Source organism: Budorcas taxicolor, chromosome 1, assembly GCF_023091745.1.
Source record: "Budorcas taxicolor isolate Tak-1 chromosome 1, Takin1.1, whole genome shotgun sequence".
In the NCBI taxonomy this organism is placed as follows: domain Eukaryota; kingdom Metazoa; phylum Chordata; class Mammalia; order Artiodactyla; family Bovidae; genus Budorcas; species Budorcas taxicolor.
Genome location: NC_068910.1, coordinates 4473359 through 4491783, shown reverse-complemented (window position 1 = coordinate 4491783; position 18425 = coordinate 4473359). Strand labels below are relative to the sequence as shown.

The window sequence follows — 18425 nt, the reverse complement described above, 5'->3', positions numbered from 1 at the left end:
GTCATCTCCTCAGTACTCGATTCAAGTGATCACAAAGCCCAGAATGAAGGTGCAGGGAGGCAGACTCAACCTCTCCTCGCGCAGAGTGTCAGATATGTTTAAAAATAACCCCAGCCCTCACCTCCGCACCTCCGGCTACCGTCTCTGTGTGGGCTTTAGCCATTATGAACCGCCCTGAGTTCCGTAGCTCACTCCCAACCCAGGGCCCCTGCACTTCCACTTCCTTCTGCAGATTCCCGCGGGACCCACAGTCCTGCTCAGTGACCAGCCCAATGATCCATACTTCCTCTCAGCTCCTCTAATCCTTCCTCTCTGCAGCCACAGAGCTCGTTCTCAACACACGTCAGTCTCTCCTGGCCTGTAACCCTCCCTGGCTGCCACTGCCCCCAGGATGCCGCCTGCCTTCCCTAGCCTACTCCGCCATGCCTTGCTGCCCCATCCCCACGGCCCAGGGCTCATGCCACCCCTCCCCGACTTGTGCTCCTCTCAAAGCCACAATTCGCCCCCGTCCAGTCTTATCCCACTGCCTGCAAGCCCTCCTCCCCTCATCTGTCTGGCAAACCCTGCTCACCCTTTTAAGACCAAAAGCTGCCTCCTCCAGGAAGCAGTCCCAGATCTCAGGTTGGACGAAGCACCTCTCCTGTGCCTCCACATGCCCCTGCATGCCTTTGGATCCCTGTTGCAGTCTGCATCTCCCAGGGCAGGAGCTTCCATCCTGTCCATCTGGGTCCATGCCCTGGATAGCCAAATCTTTAGACCTCAGCCTCCTCTTGCACCCATGAGTGGGGAAAAAAAGCTTTATTGATAAATAGGTTCTAGTGAAATAAACAGAGTGATAGTTTCTAGGGGAATAAAAAAGTAGAATCTGCATCTCTCCACCTCGCCTCTAGCCCTCGGCTTCTGCCTTCTTGCTCGCCGCTTTGGACACTGAAGACTTGGTGGGGATGTCAGGCTTTCTCGGGCCCTTAGAGGCCTCAGCCTTCCCAGCCAGTGGTACAGGCTCCTTCTTGGACCCAGCACCCTTGGGAGGAACAGGGGCCTTGGCTTTGGGCCCCTCCCCAGCAGCCTCTTTAGGGACCTTGCCCCCCATCTTCTTTTTGGCCAGGGAAGTACCATTCTCACCCTGTAAGAAAGAAAACCAGGAGAAGGTGGCAGGGCTGGGCACACCACTCAGAGCCCATGAACTCAGGGTTGAAAGCCCAGCTCTAGGTTGCTTTCGACTAGTGCCCTCCCCTCTCTAAGCCTCAGCCCCCTATCTATAAGATGGGGACGGTGATCTTCCGGGCACTGGAGGGCTGGGAGCAGAGGAAAGTGAAGTAGGTTACCCTCTTCTTATCTGACCCCCGCCCTGGGCTTCGGTGGGGACACTCGAGCTCTGGCCACTGGAGATCAAGACAAGGGAAGTCACCCCGACACCTACCTTGGTGACTGTGGGTTTTGAACTCTGACTTGCAGGCTGTGTTTTCCTGTGGGCCTTGGTATCTGCTGGAAGAGGGATGCTGTGTGAGACAGACTTTTTTCCAGAGGAGCTGCCGCTCGGCAGTAGGGTTGAGGGGCCCCACAGCCCGCACCCTGCCCAGGGCCCAGTCCTCATGCTGATGCTTGCAGGCTGTGTGACCTGGGACAAGTCGTTCAGCCTCTCTGAGGCTGGTGCCCGAGTTTGCCAACTGAAGGTCACAGCCTCTTGCCCATGGGACAGCAGGAGGATTAAGTGAAGGAGGGCAACCATCCCTCATTCCATTCACAGCTCCCCATCCACCCACTGTATCTTCAACCCATCTTCCACGCCATGGCCAGGATACATTTTAAAAACATGCCTCAGGCCCTACCTGTCCCCTGTTCAGAGTCTTTCCATAAACTTGATAAAAACCATCATGGAGAACAGTATAGAATTTCCCTACTAAACTAGGAATGAAACCACCATGTGACCCAGCAATCCCACTAGGAGGGCATGTATCCTGAGCAAACCATAATTGAAAAAGACACACGTGCCCGCCCTGTTCATTGCAGCATTGTCTACAACAATCAGGACACGGAAGCAACCTAGATGTCCACCAACAGATGAACGGATGAAGGGGCTGTGGTCTACCTATACCAAGGAATATTACTCAGCCATAAAAAGGAATGCATTTGAGTCAGTTCTGTTGAGGTGGATGAACCTAGAGACTGCCATACAGGGGGAAGTCAGTCAAGACGAGAAAAACAAATATATATTAATGCATATACATGGAATTTAGAAAACTGGGATCGAACCTTTTTGCAGGGCAGGAAGAGAAACGCAGACATAGAGAACAGACTTCTGGACACAGCTGGGGAAGGAGAGTGGGACGAACTGAGAGTAGCACTGAAATATACACACTGCTGTGTGCAAAATACATAGCTAGCGGGGAGCCGCTGTATAGTACAGGGGCGCGACTTGGTGCTGTGATGGCTGGAGGGGTGGCAGGGGGGTCACCAGGGAGGGGATACACGTACACATAGAGTGGATTCACATCGGTGTTCAACAGAAAAATATTGTAAAACAATCACACTCCAATTTTTATAGTTTTTTTTTTTTTTAGATTCGTAAGAAAAAAAGCACCTCGGGCCCTAACTGTCCGCTGTCCAGGGTCTTTCCGTGGCTCTGCACCGTCTTCTGGATCAAGTGCAGCCTCCCGCCGCCCTTCACGGCGTCCCCTTCTCCCACCCCCAGTGCACACAGACAGGACTATTTAGACTTCTCCACCTTTGGGCTTCCCTGTGGCTCAGATGGTAGAGAATCCGCCTGCAACGTGGGAGACCTGGGTATGATCCCTGGGTTGGGAAGATCCCCTGGTGGAGGGCATGGCAATGCACTGCTGTATTCTTGCCTGGAGAATCGCCCATGGACAGAGGAGCCTGGCAGGCTACAGTTCATGGGGTCACAGAGCTGGACACAACTGAGCGACTAAGCACAGCTCAGCACAGCCACGTCCTTCGTGCCTTCAGGCCTTTGCACAAGCTGGTCTTCTGCGTGGGCCACCTCCTCCAGGAAGCCTCCCCTGACCTCTCTCAGAGCTGACCCCTCCTCCCACCCCCACCAGCTACCCTGAGTTCTCTGTCTGGGTCAAGCCAAGTGTCTTCGGGCACATCGAGCAGACATCCCCTCCTCCCCAGAACTGACCCCTCCATCCATGCGGCCAGTGGTTGCCAGAAACCCCATCCCATGCGCACCCCATTCACACCCATACCTTGGCGGCTCCCTCTTTCTTTGACCTTCAACTTCCCGCCAGGCCCACTGGCACTGGGAGGGGCCTGAGCAGCCTTGTCTGGCCGTTGGGAGGACTTCTTGGCCTCACCCAGCCTTGCCTCTGGGTCCTTGGTCTGCGTGCCTTTCTTGGGGGCATTCTTGGCTGCGCCTGCTTTGGAGGGAGCTGCCCTCCCCTCTCTGGGCTTCCTGGCTCCTTTTTTCACCTCGCCTGGGTGGGCAGGGTCCTTCTTTGACTCACTCGGCTTCTTGGGGTCTTTCCCCTCAGCCTGACCGGGCATCCTGAGGGCTGTCTTCCTGGGTGGGATTTTCCTTTTGTCTTTGGGGACTAACTGGCGGAAGAGAGAACGGGGTGGAACTGAGAGCAGAGGTCTGGGCATCTTCTGCCCCGACACCCTGCGTGAGGCTCAGAGAAGACCCCATCCCCAGGAAAGGGGCAAAGAAGGCAGCCAGGGACTTGGGGCACAACCGCCTCCTAAAAGCCGGAAGCCAGTAGTGCATGCCACCCTGCCCGCACCACGAGAGGCGCCACCAAGGAGGAGCTAAGGGACTCGAGAGAAAACTCGCCCAGCGCTCGCCCAGCGCTCTCCTCACTCCCTGCGTAGGTGGTGGCACGCACCTCCCTCCCGCCCCTGCCCCTGGAAGCCTCACAGTCCAGCACGCACTGTGAGCCCTGACGCTGTCCTCTCATGCTAACCTGTGAAGCTCCTTTGACCGCCCCCACCCCCTAACACCTGCCCGTGGACTGTGGCCCTGACAACACCCCCCCCCACCCGCCTCACGCCACTGCGTCCCCAGGTCTCTTGGCCGCTTCCTGCTCTGCAGCTGAACATGGACGTGGAGGGCAGATGGGCCCCAACCCCAGCCGTGCAACTCGACCTATCTAACTAAGTCTTCTCCTCCCCGCTTGGGCCTCAGTCTTCCCATCTTTACAATGGGGTCATCAGGGAGGGTGTGAGCAGCAGGGGGATTGCAGGGGCCCCTGGCTCTGCCCTTCTAGAGCCCAGCTCTGATGACACTGCTCCCCAATATCCCTGAATGCTCATGGGTCCCTGTTACCCACCATGACCAGAAAACAACCCCCACTCCCAGCGCACACACATCTTGACTCCATGGTACCCGAGACCCCCTTCCCTGCCTCCCAGCCCTTGGTCCAGTTTCCTGACTGCCTCCCAGTCACACACACCCCCAGCACCCCCTCTCCTGCTCCCCTTTCACCTCACCCTGTGCCCCTGGCCTTGCCATGGCAGCTGTCAAAGTTCAGACCCACACACTCAGAGTCCCAGGAGGGGGTCTCTCTGAGCTCAGCTAGCCTGTTCCCACAGGGACTGGAATGGGCAGTTTGAGAATGTTCCACCAAGTTCCACAGTGACTGTCAGAGGAACTGGTACATGCTGGGGCACAGCAGTGACAAGATGGATCCCAGGTTCGGGTCCCTGGGATCTGGGATCCGAGATGTCCCTGGTGGCAGCTGGCAGTCACCAGGCTGTGGTTTGAATTTTGTGCCAAATTTGGTCTTAGCTCTGGGTGACTCGACCCTTTGAGAGAGGAGGACGTGCTGGCTCACAGAGGTGTCAGCCCTGGTTTGGAGACTGTGGGTCTGGAGCCAGGGAGCGTGGGGAGCAAACCCCAAGGCTGTGACCTTGAAGGGGCCAAGGCTGGATCTGGGCCGCCCCTGGTAAAGGAATTCCAGGAAGGGGTCACGGGCGCCAAGGACCCGGAAGTGAAACAGCTAAGACGGTCTCTGGTCAGGGGTCCCACCCAGCAAGGAAGGAGGTGGGTGATGGGCCATTGGGGCTCAGCCTCCCCGGGGGGTGGGGGAGGGCGGGCAGGGGGCGTCTGGGTGAAGACAGAGGAAGAAGAAGAGACAAGAGGAGAGAGGGAACAGCACCCAGAGCTCCGGAAGAAAGAGCTGGAGCTGGAGTTCAAGCCTGGGGCCAAGTTCGCCACACCACACCCGGGGCCCCCTGGCACCTCCCACCTGCCCCTCCACCACCCGGCACTCACTTTGAAGCTGCCGGTGGCCCCCTTGGCTTTGGAGTTGACGGGCCTGATGAGCAGCCCACGGTGCAGGCCTGTGGCCAGGGCCTGCTTCAGCAGGTGGTTGAGCCGGAGGGCATCCACCGTCGGGTACTTCTGCAGGATGTAGACCTTGATGGCCGCCACCGAGGTGCCCCGGCGCCGCTCCCCAGCCTGCAGCGCCTCCAGCACCATGCGAAGCACCGGAGGGTGGCGGCGCGGCGCCCGGATGGCGCCCCGGGCCAGGCCTGCGGGGGGCAGGGCGGCAGGATGTCACCCAGGGCCCAGACCGCTGCAGAGGGTGGGCGGGGGACAGAAACTCACCCAGGGCCCAGACCGCTGCGGGGGTGGGCGGGGGGGCAGGACGTCACCCAGGCCCAGACTGCTGTGGGGGGCAGGGGGCAGCAGGACTTCACCCAGGGCCCAGACCGCTGCGGGGGACGGGTGGGGGCAGCAGGACGACCCCAGGCCCCCAGCTGACAAACGCGCCCAGGGAAGCACCCGCTGGGTGCTGGCCAGTCCCTGCAGCCAGTGGGCAAGCAGCCCGGGGACTCACGTATGCGCTCCCCCAGCCCCACCCACCCCTGACCTTGGCCAGCCAGTCTCCCGGGGCCCGCCGTGGGGCTGGGCACACAACAGCCCTCCACGAAGGCTTATTAAAGAGCACTAAAGGGTCCTTTTAGTAAACAACACTGGGATCCCCTCCCTAGTGGCCCGGGGGTGAAGAGGCCACCTGCCAGTGCAGGGGACATGGGGTCGGCCTCTGGTCTGGAAGTAAGATGCCACACATCCCGGGTGCCTCAGCACTGGGTCCACGACTACGGAAGCCCGCGTCCAAGAGCCCGCACCCTGCGTCAGGAAGCCGCAGCAATGAGAAGCTCATGCGCCATAACCAAGACCCAGCGTGCCAAAATAACTCAAAAAAATAAAAACCCTACACCAGGCCAGTTGTCTAAATCCAACATTTTACAGGAAATGCAAGGGCCACATGAAATCAGTAAAACCCAGATATGAGGAACTCTTCAGGACACGTGATCCAGTGCCTTCTACAAATAAGCAAGGAGGAAAAATAAACATGGGAAAGGCCCCAGAAAGGACAGATCCTACGAGACCAGAAGCAATGCAGGAGCCTTGCTCAGACTCAGAGTATGATCTGAACAATCTGGACTGGGGGCAGAAAAGGCAGCTAGACACATGCGGACACTGGGGTATTTGAAAGCAAGAGAGTTCCGGATAACCGTCTACTTCTGCTTCATTGACTATGCCAAAGCTTTTGACTGTGTGGATCACAATGAACTGTGGAAAATTCTGAAAGAGATGGGAATACCAGACCACCTGACCTGCCTCTTGAGAAACCTATATGCAGGTCAGGAGGCAACAGTTAGAACTGGACATGGAACAACAGACTGGTTCCAAATAGGAAAAGGAGTACGTCAAAGCTGTATATTGTCACCCTCCTTATTTGACTTATATGCAGAATACATCATGAGAAATGCTGGGCTGGAAGAAGCACAAGCTGGAATCAGGATTGCCGGGAAAAATAACAATAACCTCAGATATGCAGATGACACCACCCTTACGGCAGAAAGTGAAGAGGAACTAAAAAGCCTCTTGATGAAAGTGAAAGAGGAGAGTGAAAAAGTTGGCTTAAAGCTCAACATTCAGAAAACGAAGATCATGGCATCTGGTCCCATCACTTCATGGGAAATAGATGGGGAAATAGTGTCAGACTTTATTTTTGGGGGCTCCAAAATCACTGCAGATGGTGACTGCAGCCATGAAATTAAGACGCTTACTCCTTGGAAGGAAAGTTATGACCAACCTAGATAGCATATTCAAAAGCAGAGACATTACTTTGCCAACAAAGGTTATGGTTTTTCCAGTGGTCATGTATGGATGTGAGAGTTGGACTGTGAAGAAAGCTGAGCGACGAAGAATTGATGCTTTTGAGCTGTGGTGTTGGAGAAGACTCTTGAGAGTCCCTTGGACTGCAAGGAGATCCAACCAGTCCATTCTAAAGGAAATCAGTCCTGGGTGTTCATTGGAAGGACTGATGCTGAAGCTGAAACTCCAATACTTTGGCCACCTCATGCGAAGAGTTGACTCACTGGAAAAAGACTCTGATACTGGGAGGGATTTGGGGCAGGAGGAGAAGGGGATGACAGAGGATGAGATGGCTGGATGGCATCACCAACTCGATGGACATGAGTTTGAGTGAACTCCGGGAGTTGGTGATAGACAGGGAGGCCTGGCGTGCTGCAGTCCATGGGGTCGCAAAGAGTCGGACATGACTAAGCGACTGAACTGAACTGAAGGATGATATTGCTTCTGGTGTGCTAATGGAAGTGCAATTATTTTAAGAGATTCTCATCTTTTAGAGATAAATACCGAACAGTTTACAGATGAAATGCTAAGTGTGGCATTTACTCTGAAATAACGCAGTGGTGGAACAAGGGTAACCACGAGCTGTTAGCTGCTGAAATTGACTGATGGGTGCATGGGGCTGAGGGGGCGGGGCTGTCACCGTACCATCAGTCTGCTTTTGTGTCCTTTTGAAAGCTTTCATCATAACAAGTAACAAAAGAATTTCACTCTTAGGTATATACCCAGGAGAAAATAAAATATACGTCCACACAAAAATATACATACAAATGTTCACAGAAGCATTACTTTTGGTTTAGTCACTAAGTCGAGTCCGACTCTTATGGCCCCACGGACTCCTCTGTTCACGGGATTTCCCAGGCAAGGACACTGGAGAGGGTTGCCACTCCGGGGATCTTCCTGACGCAGGGATCGAACCTGCGTCTCCTGCTTTGTCTCCTGCTTTGCAGGTGGATTCTTTATGGGCTGAGCCACCAGGGAAGCCCCTTACATTATCTATAATAGTTCAAAAGCAGAAGCAATCCCGAAGCTCATAAACTAGTGAATGGATAAACAAGACGTAGTCCAGCCAGAACATCGTACAGCCAACAGGAGGAATGAGGTACTTCCTTGAAAAGATGATGCAGAGTGAAAGAAGGTAGTCACAAAAAAGTCACATATTGTATAATGTAGCTGATACGAAATGTCAGGAATGGGGAAATTGGAGCCAAAAAGTAGATTCGTGGTTGCCAGGGGCTGGGAGGCGGGTGGAGACGGTGAGTGACTACCACTGGGTACAGGTTTTTATTTAGAGGAGATGAAAATATTCTAACATTCACAGTAGAGATGGGCCACAACTGTGAATGTGCCAAAAGCCGGCACACTTTAAGTGGGGGAACTGCATGCTGTGGTTTACTGAGATGGCCCAATAAGCTGCTATTTTTAAACGGTTGCAAAAAAGAGTAGGATCCAGGTGAGGAGGGAGACAGTGTTAGAAGCTGTCAGTCACCACGAAGCACAGAAAAGTGGTTTACATATGAAACCTAATTTAAACATGGTGATTAGAAATGTTGATTTCTGACCAATTTCTAAAAACTGAAGACTCAGAAAAGCAATCAAGTAGCTAATATCAATACACATACACGAAGGCAGATGTGCTCAGTTGCTCAACTGTGTCTGATTCTTTGCAATTCCAAGGACTGTAGCCTGCCAGGCCCCTCTGTCCAAGGAATATTCCAGGCAAGAACACTGGAGTGGGGTGCAATTCCCTTCTCCAGGGGGTCTTCCTGACCCAGGGATCAAATCAGCATCTCCTGGGACTCCTGCACTGCAGGAAGATTCTTTACCACTGAGCCACCAGGGAAGCCCCTTTATATATGTATATATATCTCATAGTAAAGTGAAAAGCAGAACTTTGTACATATACAGATTGCTGTATCAAAATCGCATGGGAACTATTAATACAAAACAAAAAACTACAATAGATACACACACACAAAAGAAAAAGTCACCCAAACACAACAATACGGGGCTTCCCTGGTGACTCAGTGGTAAAGAATCCACCCACCAGTGCAGGACACGTAGGTTTGATTCCTGGTACGGGAGCATCCCACATGCCGAGGGGCAGCTAAGCCTGTGCATGGCAACTACTGAACCCATGCGCCCTAAAGCCTGTGCTCCACAATGAGAGTAGCCGCTCTAGTGAGAAGTCCACACTCCACAAGTAGAGAGTAGCCTCCACTCAGCGCAATTGGAGAAAGCCCTCACACAGCAATGAAGACCCAGGATAGTTAAAAACAGACAATAAAAAGAACAAAACCCACAACACTAGTCATCAAACCACGAGAGATAAAAGAGGGAAGAAAGAAGACCACCACCACCAACAACAAATCCAAACAATTAAGAAAACAGCAATAGGAATACATATATCAATAATTACTTTAAATGTAAAAGGATTAAGTGCTCCAACCAAAGACATAGGCTGGCTGAATGGATACAAAAACAATATCCACTTTATAAGCTGGTCTATAAGAAACACACTTCAGACCGAGGGACACATATAGACTGAAAGTGAGGGAAAGGAAAAAGATACTCCATGCAGATGGAAATCAAAAGAAAGCTGGAGGAGCTATCCTCTTATCAGAGAAAATACATGTTAAAATAAAGGTCGTTGCAAGAGACAAGGAAGGACACAACATAATGATCAAGGGATCAATTCCAAAAGAAGATATAACAATTGTAAATATTTATGCACCCAACTTAGGAGCACCTCAGTACACACGGCAAACACCCATAAAAGAGGAAACTGACAGTCACACAATAATAGCAGGGGAAATTAACACCCCAATTACACCAATGAATAAATGATCCCGACAGAAAATTAATAAGGAAACACAAGCATGAAAAGACACAAGAGACCAGATAGACTTAATTGATATTTATAGGACATTCCATCCGAAAGCAACAGAATACACTTTCTTCTCAAACGCACATGGAACATTCTCCAGGATAGACTGTGTCTTGGGTCACAAATCAAGCCTTGGTAAACTTTAAAAAACTGAAATTGTATCTAGCATCTTTTCCAATCACAACACTATGAGATTAGAAATTACATTTAAAAAAAACTAAACAAAAAATCACACAGAAGCTACACAATGCACTAGTAAATAACCAAGAGATCACTGAAGAAATCAAAGAGGAAAGGAAAAATACATTAAAACAAATCACAGTGCAAACACAGCAACACAAAATCCACCACCCAGAACCTGTGGGATGTAGCAAAAGCAGTTCTAAAAGGGTATATAAGGCACTTTAATCCTAGCTCAAGAAACAAGAAACTCTCACATAAACAACCTAACCCTGATGATTCATGTTGAGGTTTGACAGAAAACAACAAAATTCTGTAAAGCAATTATCCTTCAAAAAAAATAATAAATTAAAAAAAAACAACCACCTAACCTTATACCTAAAGCAACTAGAGAAAGAAGAAACAAAACAAAGTTGGTAGAAGGAAAGAAATCATAAAAATTGGAGCATAAATAAATGAAATGGGAATGAAGACAACAATAGCCAAAAAAAATCAATGAAACTAAAACTGGTTCTTTGAAAAGATAATTGAAATTGGTAAACTTTCATAGAGACTTGTCAAGAAAAAAAATGGGGAGAGGACTCAAATCAATAAAATTAGAAATGAAAAAGGAGAAATGACAATTGACACTGTAGAAACACAAAGGCTCAAAAGACATTACTATAAGCAACTCTAAGATGATAAACTGGACAACCAGGAGAAACGCACAAATCCTAAGAAAGGTACAACCTTCCAAGACTGAACTTGCAAGAAATAGAAGCTATCAACGGACCCATCACAAGGCATGAAGTTGAAACTGTAATGTAAAATCTTTCAACAAACAAAAGTCCAGAACCAGATGGCTGTGGATTTGATCAAACATTTAGAGAAGAGTTAACACCTATTCTTCTGAAACTCTTTTACAAAAATCTGTTGGAAGAAGGGACACTCACAAACTCATTCTATGAGGTCATCATTACCCCAATTCCAAAGTCAGCCAAAGACACCACAATAAAAGAAAATGACAAGCCAAGATCACTGATGAACACAGACATAAAAATCCTCAACAAATACCAGCAAACTGAGTCCAACAATATATTACCTGATCATAAACCATAATCAGGTGGGATTTCTCACAATGATGCAAGGATTCTTCAATATCCACAAACCAACCAGTGTGATGCATCACATTAATAAACTGAATGAAAACCATATGATAATATCAACACACACAAAACACTTTCACAAAATTCAAAACACCCATTTATAATTAAAAAAAATTTTTATCAAGTAGGCATAGAGGAAACTTATCTCACATAATAAAAGCCATAAGTGACAAAACCCACAGAATACGTCATTTTCAATGGTGAAAACCTAAAAGCATTTTCTCTAAGATCAAGACAAGGAAGCTGACTCTAAACACTATTATTCAACATAGTTTTGGAAGTCCTAGCTACAGCAATTAGACAAGAGTAGATAAAAGAAACTCAAATTGGAAAAGTAAACTTTCATTGTTTGCAGATGACAGATACTATACATAGAAAATTCTAAAGATGCCCCCAGAAAACTATCAGAGCTCAATGAAACTGGTACTGTTGCAGGATACAAAATGAATACCCAGAAATCTCTTGCACTCTTGTTTACTGACAATGAAAGATCAGAAAGAGAAAATAAGAAACCAATCCCACTGACCACTGAAACAAAAAGAATAAAATAGCAAGGAAAAAAAAAACTACCTAAGGAGGCAAAAGACACACTTTTGAAAAACTCTAATAAGACACTGATCAAAGAAATCAAACATGACACAAACAGAGAGATACACTACATTCTTGGGTTGGACGAACCAATACTGTAAAAACGACAACACTACCCAAAGCAATCTACAGATTCAATGCTGCTGCTGCTGCTGCTGCTGCTGTTGCTAAGTTGCTTCAGTAGTGTCCGACTCTGTGCAACCCCAAAGACAGCAGCCCACCGGGCTCTGCCATCCCTGGGATTCTACACTGGAGTGGAATGCAATCCCTATCAAATTTCCAATGGCATTTTTCACAGAATTAGAACAAAACAATTTATAATTTGTATTTTAAAAAAAAAAGAAACAGAGCTGGAGGAATCAAGCTCCCTGAATTTAGACTATACCTCAGGGCTACAGTAATCAAGACAGCATATGGTATGGCACAAAAAGAGAAATACAGATGAATGAAACAGAATAGAAAACCCACGCACCTACGGTCACCTAATTTATGACAAACGCGGCAAGAATATACAATGGAGAAAAGACAGTGTCTTCAATAAATGGTGCTGGGAAAACTGGACAGCTACATGAAAAAGAATAATATTAGAATACCCCCTAACACCATACGCAAATTAAAGTCAAGGTGGATTATAAGGCCAGAAACTATAAAACTCTTAGAGGAAAACATAGGCAGAACCCTCTCTGACATAAATCACAGCAAGATCTTTTTTGACAGAACATTACTCAGCCATAAAAAGGAATGAAATTGGGTTATTTGTAAAGACGTGGATGGAGCCAGGGACTGTCACAGAGTGAAGTCAGAAAGAGAAAAACAAATATCATATATTAACGCATGTGTGGAGTCTGAAAAAGTTTTGTAGAGGATCTTATTTACAAAGCAGAAATAGAGACACTGACATAAAGAACAAACGTATGGATACCAAGGGGGTAGGGGGGAATGGGACGAATTGGGAGACTGTAGAGAACCTACTGTAGAGCGCAAGGAACTTCACTCAATGCTTTGAGATGACCTAAATGAGAAGAAAATCCAAAGCAGACACACACACACACACAGCTGATTCACTTTACTGTACAGTAGAAATTAACACACATTGTAGAGCAACTATATGCTAATAAAATTTTTTAAATAAAAATAAATAAATGGGACTTAATTAAACTTAAAAGCTTTTTCACAGCAAAGGAAACCATAAACAAAACAGAAAGGCAACCTTGAGAATCAGAGAAAATATCTGCAAATGAAGCAATCGACAAGGGATTAAACTCCAAAATGTACAAACAGCTCACGCAGCTCAATATAAAAACAAAACAATCCAATCAAAAAATGGAGAGAAGACCTAAATAGACATTTCCCCAAAGAAGAAACACAGATGGTCAAGCAGCACATGAAAATACGCTCAACTTCACTAATAATTAGAGAAACGCAAATCAAAACTGCAATGACCTATTACTTCAAACTGGTAAGAACGGCTATTGTTTTAAAAAATCTACAAGCAGTAAATGATGGAGAGAGTACACTGTAGGTGGGAATGTAAACTGATGCAGCCAGTATGGAAAACAGCATGGAGGGTCCTCAAAAAATTAAAAATAGAACGACCATATGATCCAGGGATCCCACTACTGGGCAAATACCGTGAAAAAAAATCTTAATTCAGAAAGACACGCGCACTGCGGGGTTTACTTCAGTATCCTTTAAAACAGCCAGGGCTTCCCTGATGGCTCTGTTGGGAAAGAACCCGCCTGCAATGCAGGAGACCTGGGTTCAATCCCTGAGTCGGGAAGATCCACTGGAGAAGGGATAGGCTACCCACTCCAGTATTCTTGGGCTTCCCTAGTAGCTCTGGTTAAAAAAAAAAAAAAAATCCACCTGCAACGAGGGAGACCTGGGTTCGAACCCTGGGTTGGGAATATCCCCTGCAGAAGTGAACAGCTACCCACTTCAGTATTCTGGCCTGGAGAATTTCATGAACCATACAGTCTATGGGGTCGCAGAGAGTTAGACATGACTGAGCAACTTTCACTTTCACTTTGGGCTTCCCTGATGGCTCAGACAGTCAAGAGTCTGCCTGCAGTGTGGGAAACTTGGGTTCAACCCCTCGGTCCGGGAGATCCTCTGGAGAAGGAAATGGTAACCCACTCCAGCATCCTTGCCTGGAAAAATTTCATGGACGAGGAGCCTGTAGTCCATGGAGTTGCCAAGAGTCAGATACGACTGAGCGACTTCATTTTCTTCTTTACAATAACCAGGACATGGAAGGAACTTAAATATACGTTGACCCATGAATGGATGAAGATCTGGTGTGTGTGTATACACTCACACAATGGAATATTACTCAGCCATAAAAGGCAATGAAATTATTTGTAGAGAAATGAACGGAGCCAGAGACTGTCATAAAGAGTGAAGTTGGTCAAAAAGAGAAAAACAAGTACCGTGTCTTAATGCATATGTGTGGAATCTAGAAAAGTGGTACAGGTGACCCTATTTGCAGGGCAGGAACAGAGACCCAGACGTATGGATGCATGGACCTGGGGGTCAGGGAGGGAAGTGGGATGAACTGGGAGACTGGGTTTGCCATGTATACACTACTCTAAGTAAAACAGCTAGCTAGAGGGGACCTGCTGGATTAGCACAGGGAGCTCAGCTCAGTGCTCTGTGCTGACCTCCAGGGGTGGGGGGGGGGGTGAAGGGTCGATACATGCATACATACAGCTGATTCGCTTTGTTGTACAGTAGAAACTAGCAACTTTGTAAAGCAACTATACCCCAATTTTAAAAGAAGGAGAGCAAGCAGGGATAGCAATACTCACGTCAGACAAAAATAGATATTAAAATAAAGAGTGCTGTACAAGGAAGGACACTACATGATCAAGGGATCAATCCAAGAAGAAGTATATATGTGTCTAACAGGAGCACCTCAATGTGCTGCGCTTAGTCGCTCAGTCGTGTCTCACTCTCTGCGACCCCATGGACCGTAGCCCGCCAGGCTCCTCTGTCCATGGGGATTCTCCAGGCAAGGATACTGGAGTGGGTTGCCATGCCCTCCTCCAGGGGATCTTCCCAGCCCAGGGATTGAACCTGTGTCTCCTACATTGGCAGGTGGGTTCTCTACCAGTAGCCCCATCTGGGAAGCCCAATTGTATGATTTAGTTCATGTGAAATGCCAGGAATGGGCAAATCAGCACTCGATAGTAGATTAGCGGTTGCCAGGGGCTGGGAGGTGGGTGGTGATGAGGAGTGACTAACAGGTTATTAGGCTTTCGTTTAGAGGAGATGAAAATTGACTATAGAAACAGACAGACAACTGTGAATGTGTAAAAGCCACTGTCCACTGTAAATGAGTGCACTGTGTGCCATGTGAATTACTGAGGGGTCTCGGTAAGCTGTTACATTTTAAAATTTGCAAAGGAGAGGAGGATACAGGGGTGAGGAGGGAGCTGGTGAGAGACGTTGTCAGTCACCATAAAGCACACAAAAGTGGTTTAAATATGAAACCTGATTTAAACAGGGTGATTAGAAATGCTGACTTCCAACCAATCTGCAAAAACTAAAGACTGAAGAAAAGGAATCAAGTGGCTTATATATATTTATGTGTGTGTGTATATATATATATATTTAGAAAACATTTTAAAGTGAAAAAAACAAAAACCATCTAAAAAGTCTAGACTTCAGCAACATTTGTAAAGAGACTTAAATTCAACCTGTGTTGTTTCCCGGCCAGGAGCAGCCCAGTGTCTGAGAACATTCATTTTAGGGTCAGAGACCGCTAGTCTCATTCTCAGTCTCAGCCTTCCCAGCCCTCGTCTCCCACGGCAGGAAGGGGGTCCCAGCGTGGTCTGAGCCCTTCCCGCTGCAGGGTTAGAGGGTTTCTAGAGGGCCTGGCCCGGGGTGACAGCTCTAACTGCTGCCCTGTCCCCCCCCCCAAACCACGCCCTGTCCCAGGGAGCCACTCCTGCGTCTCCGTCCTCCCCCCACCCTCCAAATTGTTCAGCTCCTCATTCTGCAGTTACTCGATGCCTGCTGTATACTGGCGTGTCCAAAAGAAGAGCTCAGGGTCCTTACAAACCTGTCCCTCGTCTTCTCTCCCCCACAGTGGTGCCCATCTGTCATACCTACCCAGACACCCAAACACGTGCCCAGGGCGTGTCCTGAGCACCCCTCTCCCCGAGGCAGGAAACAGAGAGACCCCAGGCTTGAATCGTTTCTCCCCTGTGGACAGAAACGCCATAAAAGCAGTGATGGGGGAGGCTGGATCCTGCCCAGATGAAAGATCACATATTCCTCACTGTCGAAGTTACGGAGGCCTCCCCGACGACACAGGCATAGAAAGGCTCCTTGGAGGTCAAAAAGGGAGTGGGTGTCAGCCCATAGCAAGTAACGTCAGCTACCCATAGTCCTCCACGCTAGACTCCATCTTGGCTCGGAGATGCGCACGCACACGTGGGAGGAGCCTGAGACGTACCAGATACAGACGCACAAGCAGGCGAAGCAAGGTGCCTGGCCCGAGGAAACCCAGGAGAAATGCCCCATAAAGGCGATTCAAACCACGAGCACACGACCCTCTCTGAGCCCGTGGATGCAGTGTGTCTACATCCACATGTACTCTTTTTCCGCCTAATAAACACTGGACTTGCTTCACTACTTTCCGTCTCCATGTGGAAACTCACTTCTACACAGGCGACAAGCTAGGGCCTCATCACGGGCCACTGGTCCCTCGGGGTCTGGTGGCCAGGATTCGACGCACTCCCTGCCACTGCCCGGCCTCAGTCTCTGGCCGGGAACCGAAACCCTGAGGTCACGCCTGCTCCCCACAAGCTTCTCAGCCGCCATCCCCCGGGCGCAGACTTTCTCACCTTCACACACATCTCGAATCGTATCCCTCAGCGGCCATTGCCTTCACACCTGACCTCGACCTGGGAGGCTCACCCGATCAGCCCCCGCCCCCATCCCTGCTGTTCCCCCAACTCTGCCCCAGCGGGAGGGAAGACGCACAGCACTCCCTCCCCAAAACCAAGCCCTCCACCAGCACGCTCCCCTCCAGGCCCTGGCCCCAGCCAGGATGTCCCCTCGGCCTGGTCAGCCGTGACCATCCAAGCCGCTGTCACTCACCCTTAGGGCCCAAACAGCACTGAGCCGCCCTGCCCTGTGCTTCCCAGGCACTTGGACCCATTCTGTCTCCAAAGACGTCTTCACAAATACTCTGAACACGTCCCCTGTCCCACCCTCCTTCAGGAGTCGCCTCCCCTGGGAAGCCTACCATGACCACCTAGAGTGGGTCAGGCAACTCCTCTGGGCTCCGACAGCCTCTGGCTCCCCGCCACTCAAGCACATGCCAGCATTATCAAATGGGCATCTACCAGGAGGTGGCATCTATCAGGAGGCGGCTTGCCTCCCAGCCTGGGGGCTCCTGGAGGGGATGAAGCAGGTCTGTGTGCCTCAGTGGACCCCATACCCAGAGAATCCCGAGGCGCTGTTTGCTGGTTGAAAGCTGGGACGCGGCCCTACAGCCAAAGCCCAGTGGCGCCTCCAGAGCTTGCCCGCCTATTGCTCGAGCCCTTCAATTAGCTCCAGCTGGGCAGAGCCCCTCGCCCCGAGCAAATGGGCTCCAGCTGCGGAGGCCCCTGCTCTCTCTCCTCCCTGCCCGCCCCCCACCTCTGGCATCAGCTCTTCTGCCCCTTGTGCGGGTGGCAGGTGTGCGGTGTTTGGGGCCAGCCTAACGAAGGAGAGGGCAGGAAGGAAGTGTTCAGGACCCCCAGGGAACAGGCTCTCTCTCGGAGGATGGAGGGGGCCGCTCCATGAGCTCACCTGGCTTTTCAGACCCTGATGGCCTGGACGACCCCTCTGCGGAGGCTGAGGAGGCCGAGGAGGCAGAGGAAGAGGTGTCGCTGGAAGCGACGCTCCCGGGAGCCATCTCGCAGGCAGAAAGGTACAGGCGGCCCCCTCGCCTGGCGTGAGGCCCCCTGGCCCGCCTGCTCGCCTTACATACCCCCCAATTAGCCCCTGATTGGGCGGGAGGCGTGGAGCTGCTGATTGGGCAGGAGGCTGGGAGAGCGCTGATGATGCCTCAACCCCGACCACCTGCTCCTGTGTGACCTTGCCCGTGTGCCTGACTTCTCTGGGTCTCAGCCCCCACGGTGAAAGGAAGGGGGCTCAGATGCTTGGTCCACCCTGCGCCTCTGCGCAGCAGAGCCTGGGGTTGCAGACGGGGAACTGGAACGCCTGGGCCAGTGGAGGTAGCCGCGGGGAGGTGAGGGCCCTCCCCACCCCACCTCACCTCCCCAACCCCGGTGCCCACCCCTGTGCCCAGGCCTCAGCTGGCCTCCACGGTCTCAGAAAGCAGCAGGTGGAGGCCGGCCAGTGGGTTCACCTGGAGCAGACACCCCCAGGTCAGCCTGTCGTGACCTCCTTCTGTGCTGTAAGAAAGAGTTTCTAAGGAATGACAGAGCAATGTTTAAATCACTCGGCAAAAGTCTCTATAAATAAGGACAACATCCACTGGGAA

At 50.1% G+C, this 18425-nt stretch overlaps 1 protein-coding gene across 1 annotated transcript; it reads right to left on the bottom strand.

The window, feature by feature from the left end:
- Positions 1-886: 886 nt before the first annotated feature.
- On the bottom strand, positions 887-17834 carry LOC128056815 (histone H1.8). Its single transcript, XM_052649625.1, has 5 exons — positions 17729-17834; positions 5234-5493; positions 3210-3558; positions 1421-1485; positions 887-1123 (listed from the first exon to the last, which is right to left on the bottom strand). Exons 1-5 carry the CDS (start codon positions 17832-17834, stop codon positions 887-889), a joined length of 1017 nt encoding a protein of 338 aa, XP_052505585.1.
- Between the last annotated feature and the right edge of the window lie 591 nt (positions 17835-18425).